This window comes from Prionailurus viverrinus, chromosome A2, assembly GCF_022837055.1.
Source record: "Prionailurus viverrinus isolate Anna chromosome A2, UM_Priviv_1.0, whole genome shotgun sequence".
Lineage (NCBI taxonomy): Eukaryota > Metazoa > Chordata > Mammalia > Carnivora > Felidae > Prionailurus > Prionailurus viverrinus.
Window position 1 is genome coordinate 153505907 of NC_062562.1, and position 14916 is coordinate 153520822.

General features: G+C 45.6%; 1 protein-coding gene across 3 annotated transcripts in view; it reads right to left on the reverse strand.

Moving 5' to 3' along the window:
- CREB3L2 (cAMP responsive element binding protein 3 like 2) overlaps positions 1-14916 on the reverse strand; it is a 120554-nt gene that overhangs the window by 20497 nt on the left and 85141 nt on the right. For all 3 annotated transcript variants that reach the window (XM_047826271.1, XM_047826278.1, XM_047826287.1), the window contains exons 3-8: positions 12685-12860; positions 11124-11211; positions 6292-6476; positions 3911-4057; positions 2694-2752; positions 1291-1359 (exon numbers count right to left, since the gene is read on the reverse strand). In XM_047826271.1, coding sequence (XP_047682227.1) covers positions 1291-1359; positions 2694-2752; positions 3911-4057; positions 6292-6476; positions 11124-11211; positions 12685-12860 — 724 coding nt within the window. The remainder of the gene's footprint in view (positions 1-1290; positions 1360-2693; positions 2753-3910; positions 4058-6291; positions 6477-11123; positions 11212-12684; positions 12861-14916) is intronic.

Here is a 14916-nt window from a genome sequence, read left to right on the forward strand (position 1 = left end):
TTTAATGTTATCATCCAATGACGTGCTAATAGATATTACATGATCCCTTAACAACCGCAAAATCGTTATCAGGCATTTATACTCAGCCTTAAAATGATTAAGTAATATTTTTCTCACCTAAAAGTCTACTTTTCTCTGCTTGGATTGTTCGTAACAACCATAGGATCCCCTCACTAACGAACACTTTAATTTTTAAAGCCTGAATAGGCACTGTGCACACACACAAACATGCATTCTGGATTAAACTCCCCAACCCTGACCCTAGCCCTCAACCCCTTTCTCTTGCATATGCTTCTCCCATATTGAGGCTCCAGAACCAGACGTACTGCAGTTAAATACAGCTCTCCCGTTTACTGTGTGACCTTAGACAAGTGACCTAACCATTCTGAGTCTCAGTGATCTCCTCTATGTAGTAGGGATATTAATAGGACCACCTCACAGGGCTGTTGGAAGGTAAAATGAGTTAATATCTGTGATGCACTGAAAAGAATACCTGGCAAGAGAGCGCTAGAAGAACCCGTTAACTCATTCTGTCTGTTACTTTTTTAAATGGCTTTGAGGGGCACCTGGGTGGCTCAGTTGTTTGAGCCTCCAACTCGATTTTGGCTCAGGTCACGATCTCACAGTTCATGAGATGGAGCCCCAGGTCAGGCTCTGCGCTCTGTGCTGAGCCTGCTTGGGATTCTCTCTCTCCCTCTCTTTCTGCCCCTCCCCAGTGCATGCGTGTGCTCTCTCTCTCTCAAAATAAATTAGAAAACTTAAAAAAACAAAGCCACTCACTTAAAAAAAAATAAGAATAAAATAAAATGGGTTTGAAATGTAGTGAATGAATGAATTTTTATAAGCGGTAATTTAAAACACAAACTTGGTCTTCTCTCTTCTTTTCACTAATAAACACCATTTGTTACTAAGACCGAGTGACGACGAAGCGGCCGGTCCCTCTCTGGCCACCTCTAACGTTTAGCGTCATTTTTAGAAGAATCAAACTTATCCAACTTTATTCTCCTCCAAGCCTCCTCCTTACGCCCCTCATCAGAACCCCTGTCAGAACTGACATCTCCATCAATCCCGTATATGTTAGGAAAAGTAAAGAACGCACATGCGTGTGTATGTGAGTGTGTAAGTGCACGTGTGTGGCAGGAACAGGTGGGCGGAGTATGGCCGTCCCAGACACCTGGGCACGACTGTACCTTCAATGGGATCTCCTCCACTTCCTTCCTGCTCTGCCCCTCTTTCCGCCCCCCCTGCCATTAGGCCATTTGAATAGCTCCTTACTTCAGCGACACTCACCTGTTGGTGTTCTCCAGAACCTCCACCTTCTTCCGAAGCTCCAAGTTCTCAGTGGAGCAAGATTCCACCCTACAGAGGAAAGAGAAAGAAGACAACTAGCTGTATCACTAGAGCAAATGCGAGGCCAGGAGCCAGGGTGGAGGCAGGTGGGGCTCAGAGAAGGAGGTGTGGGAATCAGCTACTCGAGGGAGGTGAGGGAGGGAGTCTGGCCAGCCTGTGTTGGGAAGAAGGATAAGAAGACAAAAGAGAAAAGAGACACACACACACAGAGAAACCAGTGCCTCAGTAATGGAAACCAAACAGGATGGTACAAAATGTAAACTCCTTCTGGTGTGTTCCAGCCTTGGCTGCTCTCACCTCATCCCGATTACCCTTGACACCTGTTACACGTCTCCCTCATCCTACAAGGGCTGGATGCTGCTGGCTGTACCCTCGGCCGGGAGGACTGACGGGAAGCCAAGGCGTTCGGGACAGGGTGAGGGGAGAGGATGAAAACCCAGTGCCCCAATACAAGGAATCCAGGCGCAGGAGCATAGGCATCCCCCAAAGAGGCAATAAAGACCATCTTGACCCTGGATGCCTACAGAAAATACTGGACCAGAATGGGAACTACTTAATGCCAAACTACCAATACTTAAACCAGGACGTAGAAACACTAACTTTCGGTAGGAACTTCAAGAACCAGCCAAGGATCCACTCCTTTCCCCAGACACACGGGAAGATTCCTTTCTGGATCAGTGGCCTCATTTCCATCTTAAAATGATACCTGTTGGTCAGCTGGAGAACTGTTTTAAGGCTAATACAAAGTTGTGTTTCAAGCCTATATCTAAGCCTAATACAAAGTTGCCATTTTCCTAAGAGCCCTCCTGATATTTGGAGCCATTCGGAAGAACAAAAGACGCCTTCAGGTGTTTTTGTGAGAAGTCACTAGCCCGTAGCATGAATTACAGTGGACGGAAAATAAAGAACGCCAGCCCGACCTACTGCACTGCCTGTGTGTTTCCCTAAGGTGTGAGGGAAGTGGCCAAAAGAACTGATTAATTAGCACTGCCCCTTCCTGCTGAAACAGTGCTTCTCCTCCGTGGAGAGTTCGAGAAATGTGAGCGTATGTTAATATTTACACTTGTTGGCAAGGAAGCCTTCAAGGACTTAAGGAACTTTGGTTAGAACGGTGTAATACAAATGCCTACTAAGACTGAGGGTACTTTTTACTTCCAGCCAAACTTAAAAAGCTTGCCCTCTAAAAACCACTAGGTGGCAGGCAAACCATAGCTGATGAACGAGTGGGTTTTAATGGTGGCCAGAACAAACTTCGCTTCTCATGAAAAACCCGATGCTTTGCACACTCCCGGCTCCCCATGTATGTCACCCAATAAACACACCCAGTTTCGCAGGAGGCTTACTTTTTCTCCAAGCTGTCCATGTATTCTTTCTTCTTTCTCCTACTTTCCTGGGCAGAAATCTGAGATATAAGGGGAGAAGAAAGGATTCACCTCCTGCTATATCGATAAATCAATTATGTGTAAATGGAAGAGAGAGATCCGTTAGTGCAGACATCACCAGAGTCCTGCTCACTGTTGTAGCCACTCTTCATCTATTTAACCTACTGGCTCATCTGTGAATCACCTCTTCTGACCACCCTGGTTTCAACCAGCCCGTGTTCTCCCCAAACTAGGTCTCGAGTGGGAAGCATGGCGGGCCTGAACAGAACACGTGGGTCACAGACCATCTGTAGGGTCTTGGATAAATGATTTCAACACCGTGAGCCTCAGCTGGCTCGGCTATAACACAGAAACTAAGAGGGTTGGGTTTGCTCATACATAACCCCCTACTGGTTTTGCACATGGACCAAGAGTCATAACCAAACTTTCTTTCTTCCTTTCTTTGCCTCCTCCCTCCTGCCCTGCTTGTGCCCTAGTCATGCCCCTGGGCGTCACCAGCCCCGATTTGCACTATAGGGCACAGAGGAATAGGAGACTGCAGAAGAGTGTACTGCAGAATTTTTTTAATCAAAAACCCAGTAAAGAAAGAAAATAAACAAATACCCATAATGTATTTATGTTTAATATAAATTATATACATGCCTAGGAGACCAAAATACTGTGCACATCATAAAACAGAAACTTGAAAGGCTGAGATAAAAAAAAAAAAAATTAATGAGAGTTCTAGTATCTTCCTCTCACCCCTGAATGGATCACCCAGGGCACCCAGAAGTCCACACACCCAATTTCGGATCCACTGACCCAGAGGATGGGTGGAGGGGCTGGAAGAACACAGGGGTGAGTGGTGGCTGTGTTCCCGCTCCCCACCCAGAGGAAAGGCAAGCCGAGTCTTGTCCCCCTCCATGGGACGGGCCCTCAGTGGCCACTGGGAAGAGGGGAGTAGGGGCATGCAGGCTCACTTCTGGTCACAGTCTCTGCTCATAGAAGCACTTAGATTTGGGGCGCCTGGGTGGCTTAGTCGCTTAATCTTCCCACTCTTGATTTTGGCTCACGCCGTGATCTCGTGGTGTGTGGTTTGAGGGAGCGATTCTCTCTTCCTCTCTCTCTGCCTCCCCCCCCGCCCTCAAATAAATAAATACACTTAAAAAAGAAGCAGCACTTAGATTTGAAGGGCTCACCTTGTTCTTGATTTTCCTCCGGATTTTCTTCAGAGCCTTCTCCTCTGATTTTGTTAGAGGCAATTTGGTGGGGATGGGATAGCCCTCGGCGATCAGGGTCCTCTTCTCCTCTTCTGTCAGGACGAGTGGGCCTGATCCTTGAAGTTTCTGTGAAGTTCAAGGGGGGGCGGGCAGAAGAGGGTCAAAGCACAACAGCTGAGCACGCTGAAGAAACACGCAAACGTCTGAGAGAAAAAGATGTCCGGGTGCTTCGGGGGAGAGTCGAGCATTTGCAGTGGGGGCAAAGATGCTGAATGCACTGTCGTGTGACCTGGTGCAACCCAAGGATTACCACTCAAAGGAGACCACCCATCCGTTCCCAGAAAGTACCCCACTGGCGAAGACGTCAGAAGGAAAATTACAGGGTTCGTTTCTCGCATCTCGCAAGATTTCGTGGCCTTGCGGTGATGGCGGATACACCTGGAGCTCTGTCTGTGAAAGAGTGTTGTTGTTCTCCTGAAAATGCAGTCTTGCAAGATGCTCTCTTTGCGCCGGGGGTCGCTTCCTGTCCCCCGCTGACAGCTAAGGGGCCAGAAACGCACCCGCAGCCACATCCCGCGGAAGTCTCTGGCTTCAGTGGAGCCCCAGATCGTCCACCATCAGTGAAGATGAGGACTGTCGCTCATCTCACTTAGCCCCTAAGAGGATGATGTGTTTCTGACTGGTCAAACAAGCTGAATGCCGACTGCGTGTGAGCCCCACGTTCCTTGTCATGGAACACTCAACACAAACTGGGTCTCTCAAGCAGGAGCTTGTGCTCGAGACTGAGACTGAATTGATCCAAGAAAGGGTGAGGGCTGTGATAGCAGCTCAAGGTGCACGCAAAACCCGGGGAGAGAGACGCTTCTATGAGTGTGTGTGATGGGGAAAGCCTCCGGGTACGACAAGAGACTTGAATCGTGCCTTCTGAAAGGAAGGGGATGATTTACACAGAGAGGGGAGGGCATTCCAAGCAAAAGGCAGTATTTTGAAAAGTGATTGAAGATGCTATTCTGGAATGGATCAGAAGTTCTTGAAGCAGCAAAGGGTCAAGGCACCTAGTACAGAGTAGACATATTAGGGCTTGATACCAAGGGCTAACACAAGAAACACAACAGGCTCTGGGGGTGTGACCCCAGGAGGATTTCCTCCAAAAATGTGCAGACTGGATTGATTGGACGAGGGCAAACAGGTATACAGGATGAAAACCATTCTAGTTCCAAAGGGGTGAGGAGTTGACTTAGAGCTGGTAAAGACAGAGTGGGGAAAGTTAATTCCCCTGTCCTTGGTAATGGTGAGAGAAACGAATGTGGCCACAGATCCAGAACTTTCTGGGACACAATGAATTTAAATTTTCAAAATTATGTTAATTGACAGATGGTTCTTACAGACTTTCGAATATCTCATCCCATTCAAATTTGCTCTGTGATATAAATTCAATGCGATATAAATTCCATAAGGTTGATTGTAAGTTTATAATTTTTCAGATTTCATAGACATCAGTGCGCTCTTCAGAATAGTAAAAAGCTAATACCTAGCCCTATTTTTATTGGGGAAAAGGTGCCCTTATATACTTTAGGGATGAATGATGAGTCACGCTTTCTAACCTGAGTCTCTGGAGTAAGAACTGTGCCACACAGGGGCGCCTGGTGTGTGTGCCACATAGTGGCTCAGTCTGTTGAGCCTCCGACTCTTGATTTTGGCTCAGGTCGTGATCTCACAGTTCATGGGTTCAAGCCCTGAGTCGGGCTCCATGCCAAGCATGGAGTGCTTGGGATTCTCTCTCCCCCACCTCTCTCTCTCTACCTCCCTCCCACCCTCTCTCTTTCTGCCCCTCCCCAGCTCATGCACACACTCTCTCTCTCAAAACGAAAAAATAAACATTAAAAAAAGAGAGAGACTTGTACCGCACACAAAAAGCGTTAAGCTCTGTTTTTGAGCTTTAGACGTCAACACGTTTGATCTCCAACAAACTTTTAAGTTCATCAAACATGGTTTATTTGAAAAATATGTTCTCTCGCAGGCCGCAGGATCATCTAAAGTGATGGTAAATATCTGCGACATGATTTGGAGGAGGAAGGCAACACCACGTTTTTCTCCCCTGTGCTTGTAGCTGCGTAAACTAAGCACATGAGCAGTAACCATACGCACAGGGAGAGGAAGAGAATTTGTGTTAGCGTGGCCAGGTGACAGGCAGGTCTTCAGAAAGGGCTGTACGATGGTTATCGCCCTGTTTTAGCGAATTAAACCAACAACTTCCTTCCAAGAACAAAAATCAAGCGGCCTTCAAGGACACCCCCTCCCAGTGAAGCTCCAAGTGACCGGGGGGAAGCGTTCGCGTCCAGAGATGCCAGAGTACTCACGTGAGGCGCTGTGAGGAGAGGAGAGCTGGACAGGGCGGAGGGGGCCCGGGCCGCGGCTCTGGCGGGGCTGTGGGTCTGGGGCAGGCCGAAGGGGTGCAGGCGGGGGTTGGGGCTCAGGCTGCCCTCCGAGTCACTGCTGTGGCTGCTGGGGGGCGTGGGAGGTAAGTGCAGGTGTTCCACGGAGGCTGAAGAAAAGAAAGCAGTTGCATCCATCAGACAGCAAAGAAGCAGGACCTGGGGGTGGTTCCACGTCTGTACATCCATTCAGCCCGACTCGGGGCAGCTGGGCCGAAGGCTGAGGATTCTACAGGTGCTGATGTGGAAAGATCTCCAACATATACTGCTAGGGGGGAGGGGGGAAATCAAGCAGCCCTCCTTTTGTGTGAAAAAGGAGAGAAGGGGAATACATCATATTTGCTTGTCTCTGCATCGAGAAACTGGAAAACATATAAGAAACTAATAAAATTATGACCTCGGCGGGGGGGGGGGGGGGGCAGCGGGAAATTAGGGTAGACAGTGAGAGCGCTGGCATAACTTGTCACTGTATTACTTCCTATCATGTATATAGCTTGACGTGTATAGCTTGACGTGTAAACCACGTTAATGTATCAGGCACTTAAAAAAGAATCTTTAAAAAAAAAATTAGCAAAACTTGGGGCCCCGGAGGGTTTCCAGTGGCTGCTTTGATTGATAAAAGCTCATGTTTCTGAAGGAATGTGCCAGGCAGGGCCAGCCATTCTTCCTTCAGAGAAGTTGAAATCCATCCGCCGACAGACAGATAGGTGGGCGCTGGAAAATAAACGTGTGGTGGGGATCTTTCTGCCCCACAGTCCCCTCGCATCTGAAAGTCCACCCCTCGCCTCTCCTCAGGGAGTCACAGACACATTGGCTGCGGGAGCCTGGGAGCCTTGGTCGGTGTTATCATGCACACACCTGCAGGGCAGCAGCGAGGGGCTCCCGAGGGAACAATCCACTCTGAGTTCAACCTTTTTGACAAAGGAACTCTCCTTTTTCCGACCCGTGGACATTGTCACTATGCTGAAATCCCTTGAGAGCCAGCCACTGTTATCGAGCCGAGGGGCATAACCCTGGGTAAGCCTTTCACCCCGTGCCCCTCCAGGGCCCCCAGGACAACAGAGCCCTTAGCACCTCGGCTGGGCCAGAGAACAGCTTGGGGCCGCGGAAAGGCCTTAGCCTCTTCTCTCCCATAACTAGAGACTGCCGAGGTGCTATCAGTGGGAAGGGCCTTCTGAGGCACAACTGACATAAGAAAATCGATCCCACCTACAGCTGCCTTTGGAGGTGACAAGCAAGGACCAGGAGGCTCTCTCTCTGAAAACACCTGAATATCCCAGGTAACAGGGAGTGTCCCTCTCGGCCACCCCTCCTGCCACCCTCCCTGCTCCTCGCGTCATGCATTTCTTTCTTCTCTGTCTTATTCTCTATTTTTAAAATTTATTTTTAATTATTTATTTATCTTTTGGTAAATGTTTATTTATTTTTGAGAGAAAGAGCAGGGGTGCGAGCAGGGGAGGAGCAGAGAGAGACGGAGAGAAAGAGAGAGAGACAGAGTCCTACGCAGGATGCACACCATCAGCACTGAGCCCGTTGGGGAACTCGAACCCATGAACTGGGAGATCATGACCTGAGCCGAAGTTGGACGCTTAGCCAACTGAGCCACCCAGGCACCCCTCTCTCTAACTATGACCTTGTTTTTCTCTTTTTCTAATGTACCACCTTTCACTAGCTGCTTCCCTTTTCCTCTGCCAAAGTCTTGCCAAAGAGCTCCATGGGTTTTTAATGTCTATGGGTATTCTTAAAGCTAAAGAATATTCTTTTTTAAATTTTTTTCAATGTTTATTTATTTTTGAGAGAGACAAAGACAGAGCGTGAGCAGGGGTGGGGCAGAGAGAAGGGGCGGGGGGAGACACAGAATTGAAAGCAGCTCCCTATGTGGGGTTTGAATTCACTGACCGCAAGATCATGACCTGAGCCAAAGTTGGATGTTTAACTGACTGAGCCACCCACGTGCCCCAAGCTAAAGAATGTTCTAAAGTAATCCATATATCTCTAATGCCAACACCCCTGCCAACAGTTCCAGGTGTCTGAAATATGTGCCCACCTAGGAAGGAGTCCTGAGAGAGTTAACCAACGTGTCGGATGACTTAAACAAGGAGGCCATTAGACTGAGATGGCTTTAACGCTGTGGCCTAGGTGAGCAAACCTAAAGTCTGTGCTTGTAGATGCATCAAGGTTACCAAATTGAAACCTAAGGACAAGCAATTCACAAACAGCCAACCAGACTTCAGACTACAGCCAATCAATAATTTCTTTGCTTTGCTTCTGCAAATTATAAAAGTCTCTCCCTGAGCTCCCATTGGTGGAACTCTCCTAACCACTTCTGGTTGGGCACTGCCGATTTGAATACGTTTTTGTCCAAATAAACTCCTAAAATTTTTTTAATATGCCTCAGTTTATCTTTTAGCAATGTTAAAAAAAAATCCCCAAACCCAGGAGCAAAACCCATTAGGGGTTCCCACTGTCTGCCACCCTGTGCTGTTACATTCTGGAGAACTAGCCAAGTTCTCGTCCTTTTCACTTAAGCACAGTCCAAATTATTCTAATCCTTTTCTCCTTTCCAAGCAGAAGGTACCCCACACAAAAGGGAAACGGCATGACATGGAAAGTGAAGGAAACGTGAATCCCCTCTTTCTTACTTATTAAGAGCCACTGACCTGGCTATCAGGGCCCTGATATCAGATTTCTAAATATCATTTGAAATGCCGGTCTCAGATTACTTGCAAGGTCTGGGGACAGCAAGCTACTTTGCCTCGAAACTCCACTGCATACAAGGATATCGAATTTCCCTCTCTCTGTTTAATCTAGGATAATGAGGAAGGACTGCCTGCCACTTACTTTACTCTTGAAACCTTTCTCCTCCAGTGATCTCAGATTCTGAAGTCACTCCAGGATTCATTGTTCTAGTGAGGACACTTTCTGAAGCATACTGCAACATAAACTAAAAGAGCAAGATGCATTTGCTAGCTTTCGTGAGAATGAAAAGAATTACTTTAGAACAGGATATAAAGCTGAAAGGTGCTAATGGAAACACCCAGTGGAAAGAAACATTGTCTCTCTAGGGATTCTAGTCGATATTACGAATTTTAAGAATGCAATCATTTCTTACTGACAATAAAGGCAAATGCCAACCCTGATTAAACTGTCACAGATAAAACCCTGAGTTAGTCTCCAGTGCAATGAAATGCTGGTGCCTTTATGAGAAATGTTCACATGTAACACCCACACGTTAAGTACACACTGTAACACGGAGGCCCTTTCTATGGCAAATGCAGATAAGAATTTCTTATTTGTGGATCACACTAATGATCTGTCCTTCTAACTATGTGCCGAAGATATAAATAAGAAGGAAAATGACAGCAGGTCCAAAGGCACAGATGGAAGAAACGCGGGACCCATGCAGGAGTAGCTCAATAAAAAAGGCAAGAAAGCTTCCTTCTACTCTATGACACTTGTGGGTCAGTGTTTGGAATTCCTCACTATGGGCTTCAGATGAGAACAAGACGGAGAAGTCCGAAAGAAACCGACACAGAGAAAGAAAAACTGAAAAGTATGACAACTTCAAGTCTGACCTTATTCTGTTCCAAATGGATGGCAAGACGCCCAGTGAGATGCAGGAACTAATTTAGAAATAGGGAAGAGGCTCTTTGAAACTATTGTCACTTAAAGTCAACATTTATTTTTTATTAAAAAAATGTTTTTAATTGTATTTATTTTGAGAGATAGAGCGAGCAGGGTAGGGGCAGAGAGAAGGGGAAGAGAGAATCCCAAGCAGGCTCCATGCTGCCAGCGCAGAGCCTGATGCAGGGCTTGAACCCATGAACCAATCATGACCTGAGCCGAAATCAAGAGTAGGACGTTTAACCTACTGAGCCACTCAGGTGCCCCTAAAGTCAACATTTGAAAACACTGAATGATCAGACAAACTGTGAATTCACTTTACAAAGGGTTTAAACTCGAGTTGTTGTAAACAGGCAAGGTGCCTTTGCAGATATTTGTTTATTTGCCTCTACTGATCACCGAGGCAGCACAGAGAATTGGGTTTGATTCACACACTCACACGGAAAAGGGCAGCAATTGCGTTGGTCATCAGCACCCCAAGTTCATAGCTGACTATAAAGGTTTTGAAAAAATACCCCCGCGAGGAGTGAAACTAAATGAAAAGATTCAGCATAAAAGATTCAAGCATATATACACAGGTAAAAGGTTCAAATACAAACATATATGGGAAATTAAATTGTAGCTTTGCAAGTTTGTATTTAGAATCAATGTTTTATATATATGTATATAAATATATGCATATATATACACATATATAAATATATGTAAATATATTTGTAAATATATGTAAATATATATAAATATAAATATGTAAATATATATACATATATATATTTAATGTTTATTTATTTCTGAGGCAGAAAGAGACAGAGCATGAGTGGGGGAGGGGCAGAGAGAGAGGGAGACACAGAATCTGAAGCAGGCTCCAGGCTCTGAGCTGTCAGCACAGAGCCCGACGCGGGGCTTGAACTCACAAACTGTGAGATCATGACCTGAGCCGAAGTCGGTCGTTCAACCGACTAAGCCATCCAGGTGCCCCGAGAATCAGGGTTTTAAAGCACAGAGCTGTTTCGGAAACCAAGCTATGCCTGCGGTACAAATTAATCCCAGCACTTTCTCCCACATTCCCTTTCTCTTTCGACTGTGCTCTGACGTCTAGTAGCCCCGAAGGGAGGCAGGGAGGGTAGACAGACCTTCTTTAGGAGAGAAGTTGAGGAACTGATCCACTTCATGAGGCTCCAGCTTAATCTTAGGAATAATGGTCTGGCAGGAGGAATCAACCTGAAGGGAGAATTTCAAACAGTTTTTAAGAACCGGCAACAACCTCGTAGGATCACCAGGGAAGCTAGCTATTTGTCATCTGTGTGTCGCCCTCCAGGCAGCCCTGCTTCTCGGAGCTGGCAGCAACCTGGCTGAGCGCAGGCTCCTTCTTTGACAGGGAGGAGGCTTTGTTCTTAACCTTTCTCTCACTGCCAAATCTGGCACTACAGCTCACGGAACACTCAGAATTCCAAAATTAAAAAACCAGGGCGAATTCATCAATGCTTCCTTCTATTGTTTTTATGGTAACATAAAGGCATTTTATCATGCAACAGTCTGGAGAATTTGTAAAGGGCCACAGGCCTCCACCAGTTTGTCCTATGGCAGGAAGTGCATGAACCAAGCTGCATCCATTCCCCTCCAGGCTTCCTCATGGTTGACGACATCTAACCATGAAACAGTACGGAAAAGAGAAAAGGTCTCTGGCCCATGAGTGGAGCAGGGCCATGACCCTGACCTTTTTAGTTACATACTAAAACATCAACTGAACCAACATCTCGAGGAGCAGGGAGACTTGGACTTGCTCTAGAAGCCCAGTGCAATGAACAGATCCAGGCAGCGAGTAAGAAAGGAATTCTAGAGGGCATTGTAGAGGTGTCCTGTTCACAGTCCCTCATCTTTTCCACGATAGGTTGTCAAGAACACTAAGAACAAATATGGCGCCTCTACTCTTCTGTGTGACCTCTTCCTGAACAGGTACAGGTAGATATTACACCTTGCTCAGAGGACATCTGACTTAAAGAACATCAGTGGAGTCACTGTTTATAACCCTTGGCTTTGAACTTTAGGAAAGGTAGGGCTGGCTTCCAACATCTGGAAGAAGATGTGTGAGTATGATTCTGGTCTATTACTAGATACCAGAAATATCTGGAGAGAAGGTAGAACAAACTAAATTCTACTTTTCCATGCCTATTCCTGTAGGCATGGAATTGAACCAGGAAGAAATTCCCAATTTTTTATGTTTTCCGTGGGTAATACGATAAACATTGGTAGGTTGGAGATCCCTGAACTGGGTCAGGGCAACTCCGCATTGCACTAGGAAAGTAAAATGTTACACAGGAACCAACATTCCAGTTAGCCACCACATGCAAGCATGCATCATCATTTAACCCCTCTCTTTCCACTGGCTTAAAACTGAAGGGTTTTTTTTTTTTTAAACTATAGATATCCATCTATTTTTTTTTAAATTTTGTAACAGCAATCATCGGAAAAATGAAATCAGACTCGCTACCACTTTTTCTGAACAATGTCTTCAAAGGAAGTGGTATAACAAACGCTGACCCCAATAGGTATTGATATATACATACGTACATATGCAATTATATATCCTTAAGCATATACAGCCACTAGCTCTAAAAAGGTTAAATGCCTTATTGGAGAATGAGCGTCCGTATCTTTTGATCCAGTGTGTGTATAAAAGAAAATTGAGTATACCCCAGTATTCGGTTCCAGGAGGGGTTCCTCCTTTTCAAAAGGGGTGGAGATGGCCGTGATGGTCAGAGTGACAGAGGGAACAAGTCCCGGGGGCGGCTCCTCTGTAATCGGCTCTGTCTTGATGGTTGTGGATGGAAAGTCTGTAGACAGATACCATTTCTCACTTTCCACTTCATCTATGGGAAAAAGATAAGCACACGTATGAATTCGTCCAGGGTATCATACATAAGTAAAACAAACGACTACTGAGCTTGCTCCTCAAAACACAGTTCCAACAATAAAGGGCAGAATAGGAGGAAATAAAGTGAGGATGTGAGAGGGGAGAGAAATGGATAAAGAAATGAATGGCAAAGTAAGAATCTATACCTGCATTCGCTTGAGTGTAAGTTTGCCGAAATAAACGACAAGGATACACGGAAAAGAAAGACACCCACCTTCCTGGTCAGGGCAGCAAGGAGACTGGATGGATGGGGAACAAGACGGGAGGAAGAATCTCCACGTGTGATGTTTTACACTATTTGTTTTCTCAAACTAAGTGAATGTGTCATCTATTCAAAAATATAGAAGTACATTTAAAATTAAACGAATGGTTTGAAACCAGAGTCTCAGGAGAGACGACTGGGGACCACGGATAGGTGGGCTCTATTCTACTCTGAATGGACAGTGATTTTTCCTTTCTTTTCTTCTCATTCCCTGTTTTTGTCCTTCTGTTTCCCTATGACCCCACTCATACCTTAAGCCCGACCTAGAATTCCAGAACTTTACTTAGCCCTCTGCAAAACTTCAGGGTTTATAATAAACATCTGCCTTTGCTGAAATGGATCAAATATCTAGAGAAAAGGGCTGGATCTTGGCTTGCTACTGGCTTTCATGGTTATCACAGGCCTGGGGATTGCAACAAAGCATTAAGAACAGACAGAAGCACCTTGTCCCTTAATGCCCATTCTTCTAGACACTTAACGTCCACCTATTTCTTACCAAATTACTTCAGCACTACTAACTGAGCACAGTCATGGAAAAGGAGGGAATAGTTAGGAAGAGAAAAGACAAGGAGATTGCAAACAGGTTCAGAACAAGAAAAAACAAGTCAGAGATTCCCAAAGTCAGCATTTCTTAGCTGATACAGTTTTTATTAAAATGAGGCTAAAATGAAGCAAAGATACATTCCTTGCTTTATGAAAAGGTTTAAACACACACACACACACACACACACACACACACACACACACCCACCCCACATGCTGAGTGAACCATTACTATACCAAAGAGCAAAGTCGTTCCCATTAGGACTCAAGTTTTCTTAAGAGAAGGTACGCGAAAATCATTCAGAACTGGTAGAGGCGGGGAAAGAGCAGGCATAGAAGCAAAAACTAAAGGTTGTAATTATTAAAACTGTATTTCATAAGCAACTTCCTTGAAACTCAAGAAAAAGTTAGATTCACATTTACAAAGGAAAATGATCTCCCCCTCCGCAATCCAATTTATAATTGACTTCATTGACTAGCTCAGCCCTGATTTATTTCCTGAGGCAAAGGAAAGATGGGCAAGACTTCTGTTGGTTGAACACATTTTGCTTTTGGAACTAGTTCCATAAAGCTGTTGAGTGCGATGGTGTGATGGGAGAATTTCCATCATTCACAGGGTACGCACCACATCCTGGCTGAAGGGGGAGGGGCAGGAAACAAAGGGCCTTTTGATGGCGGCCAGAGGAGAGAGACCACACTGTACTTGACACAGAATTCTGCTGGCCAGATGGGCGCCCGGCTCAATTTAGAGAAGCAACTGGATGAAGAGGCAAAAGAAGATTCTAATGCCTCTCCCAAAATGAGCTTAAGAACTAGAAACTTCTGTCACCAGCAAGGAAGACACACTCAGGACAGATTTGGGGAAGAGTTGGAGAGACAGAGTGCACAGATCACACTTTCTCTATTCAGGAATGGCATATGGCTGCCTTTGCTTTGTGAAGTCAACACTTACAGCCTGTCCACACTAAGCAGTATTTATCCCTGGCAGAGAGGCTGGAAGAGACATAGTAAGATAAAATACAGCCTCAGTGTATGTTAAAATTAACAGTAAGGAGACATTCCTGAGAAAAGGTCACACAGGGAATTGTAATATAAGACCAGACCCACCCCCATGCACTTACGACCACTATGTGATGAAGCGTAATTCACAAGGCAAAAAAAGAAAAGGCAAAAATAAAAACAAAACTATAAGACAAACTGAAGACAG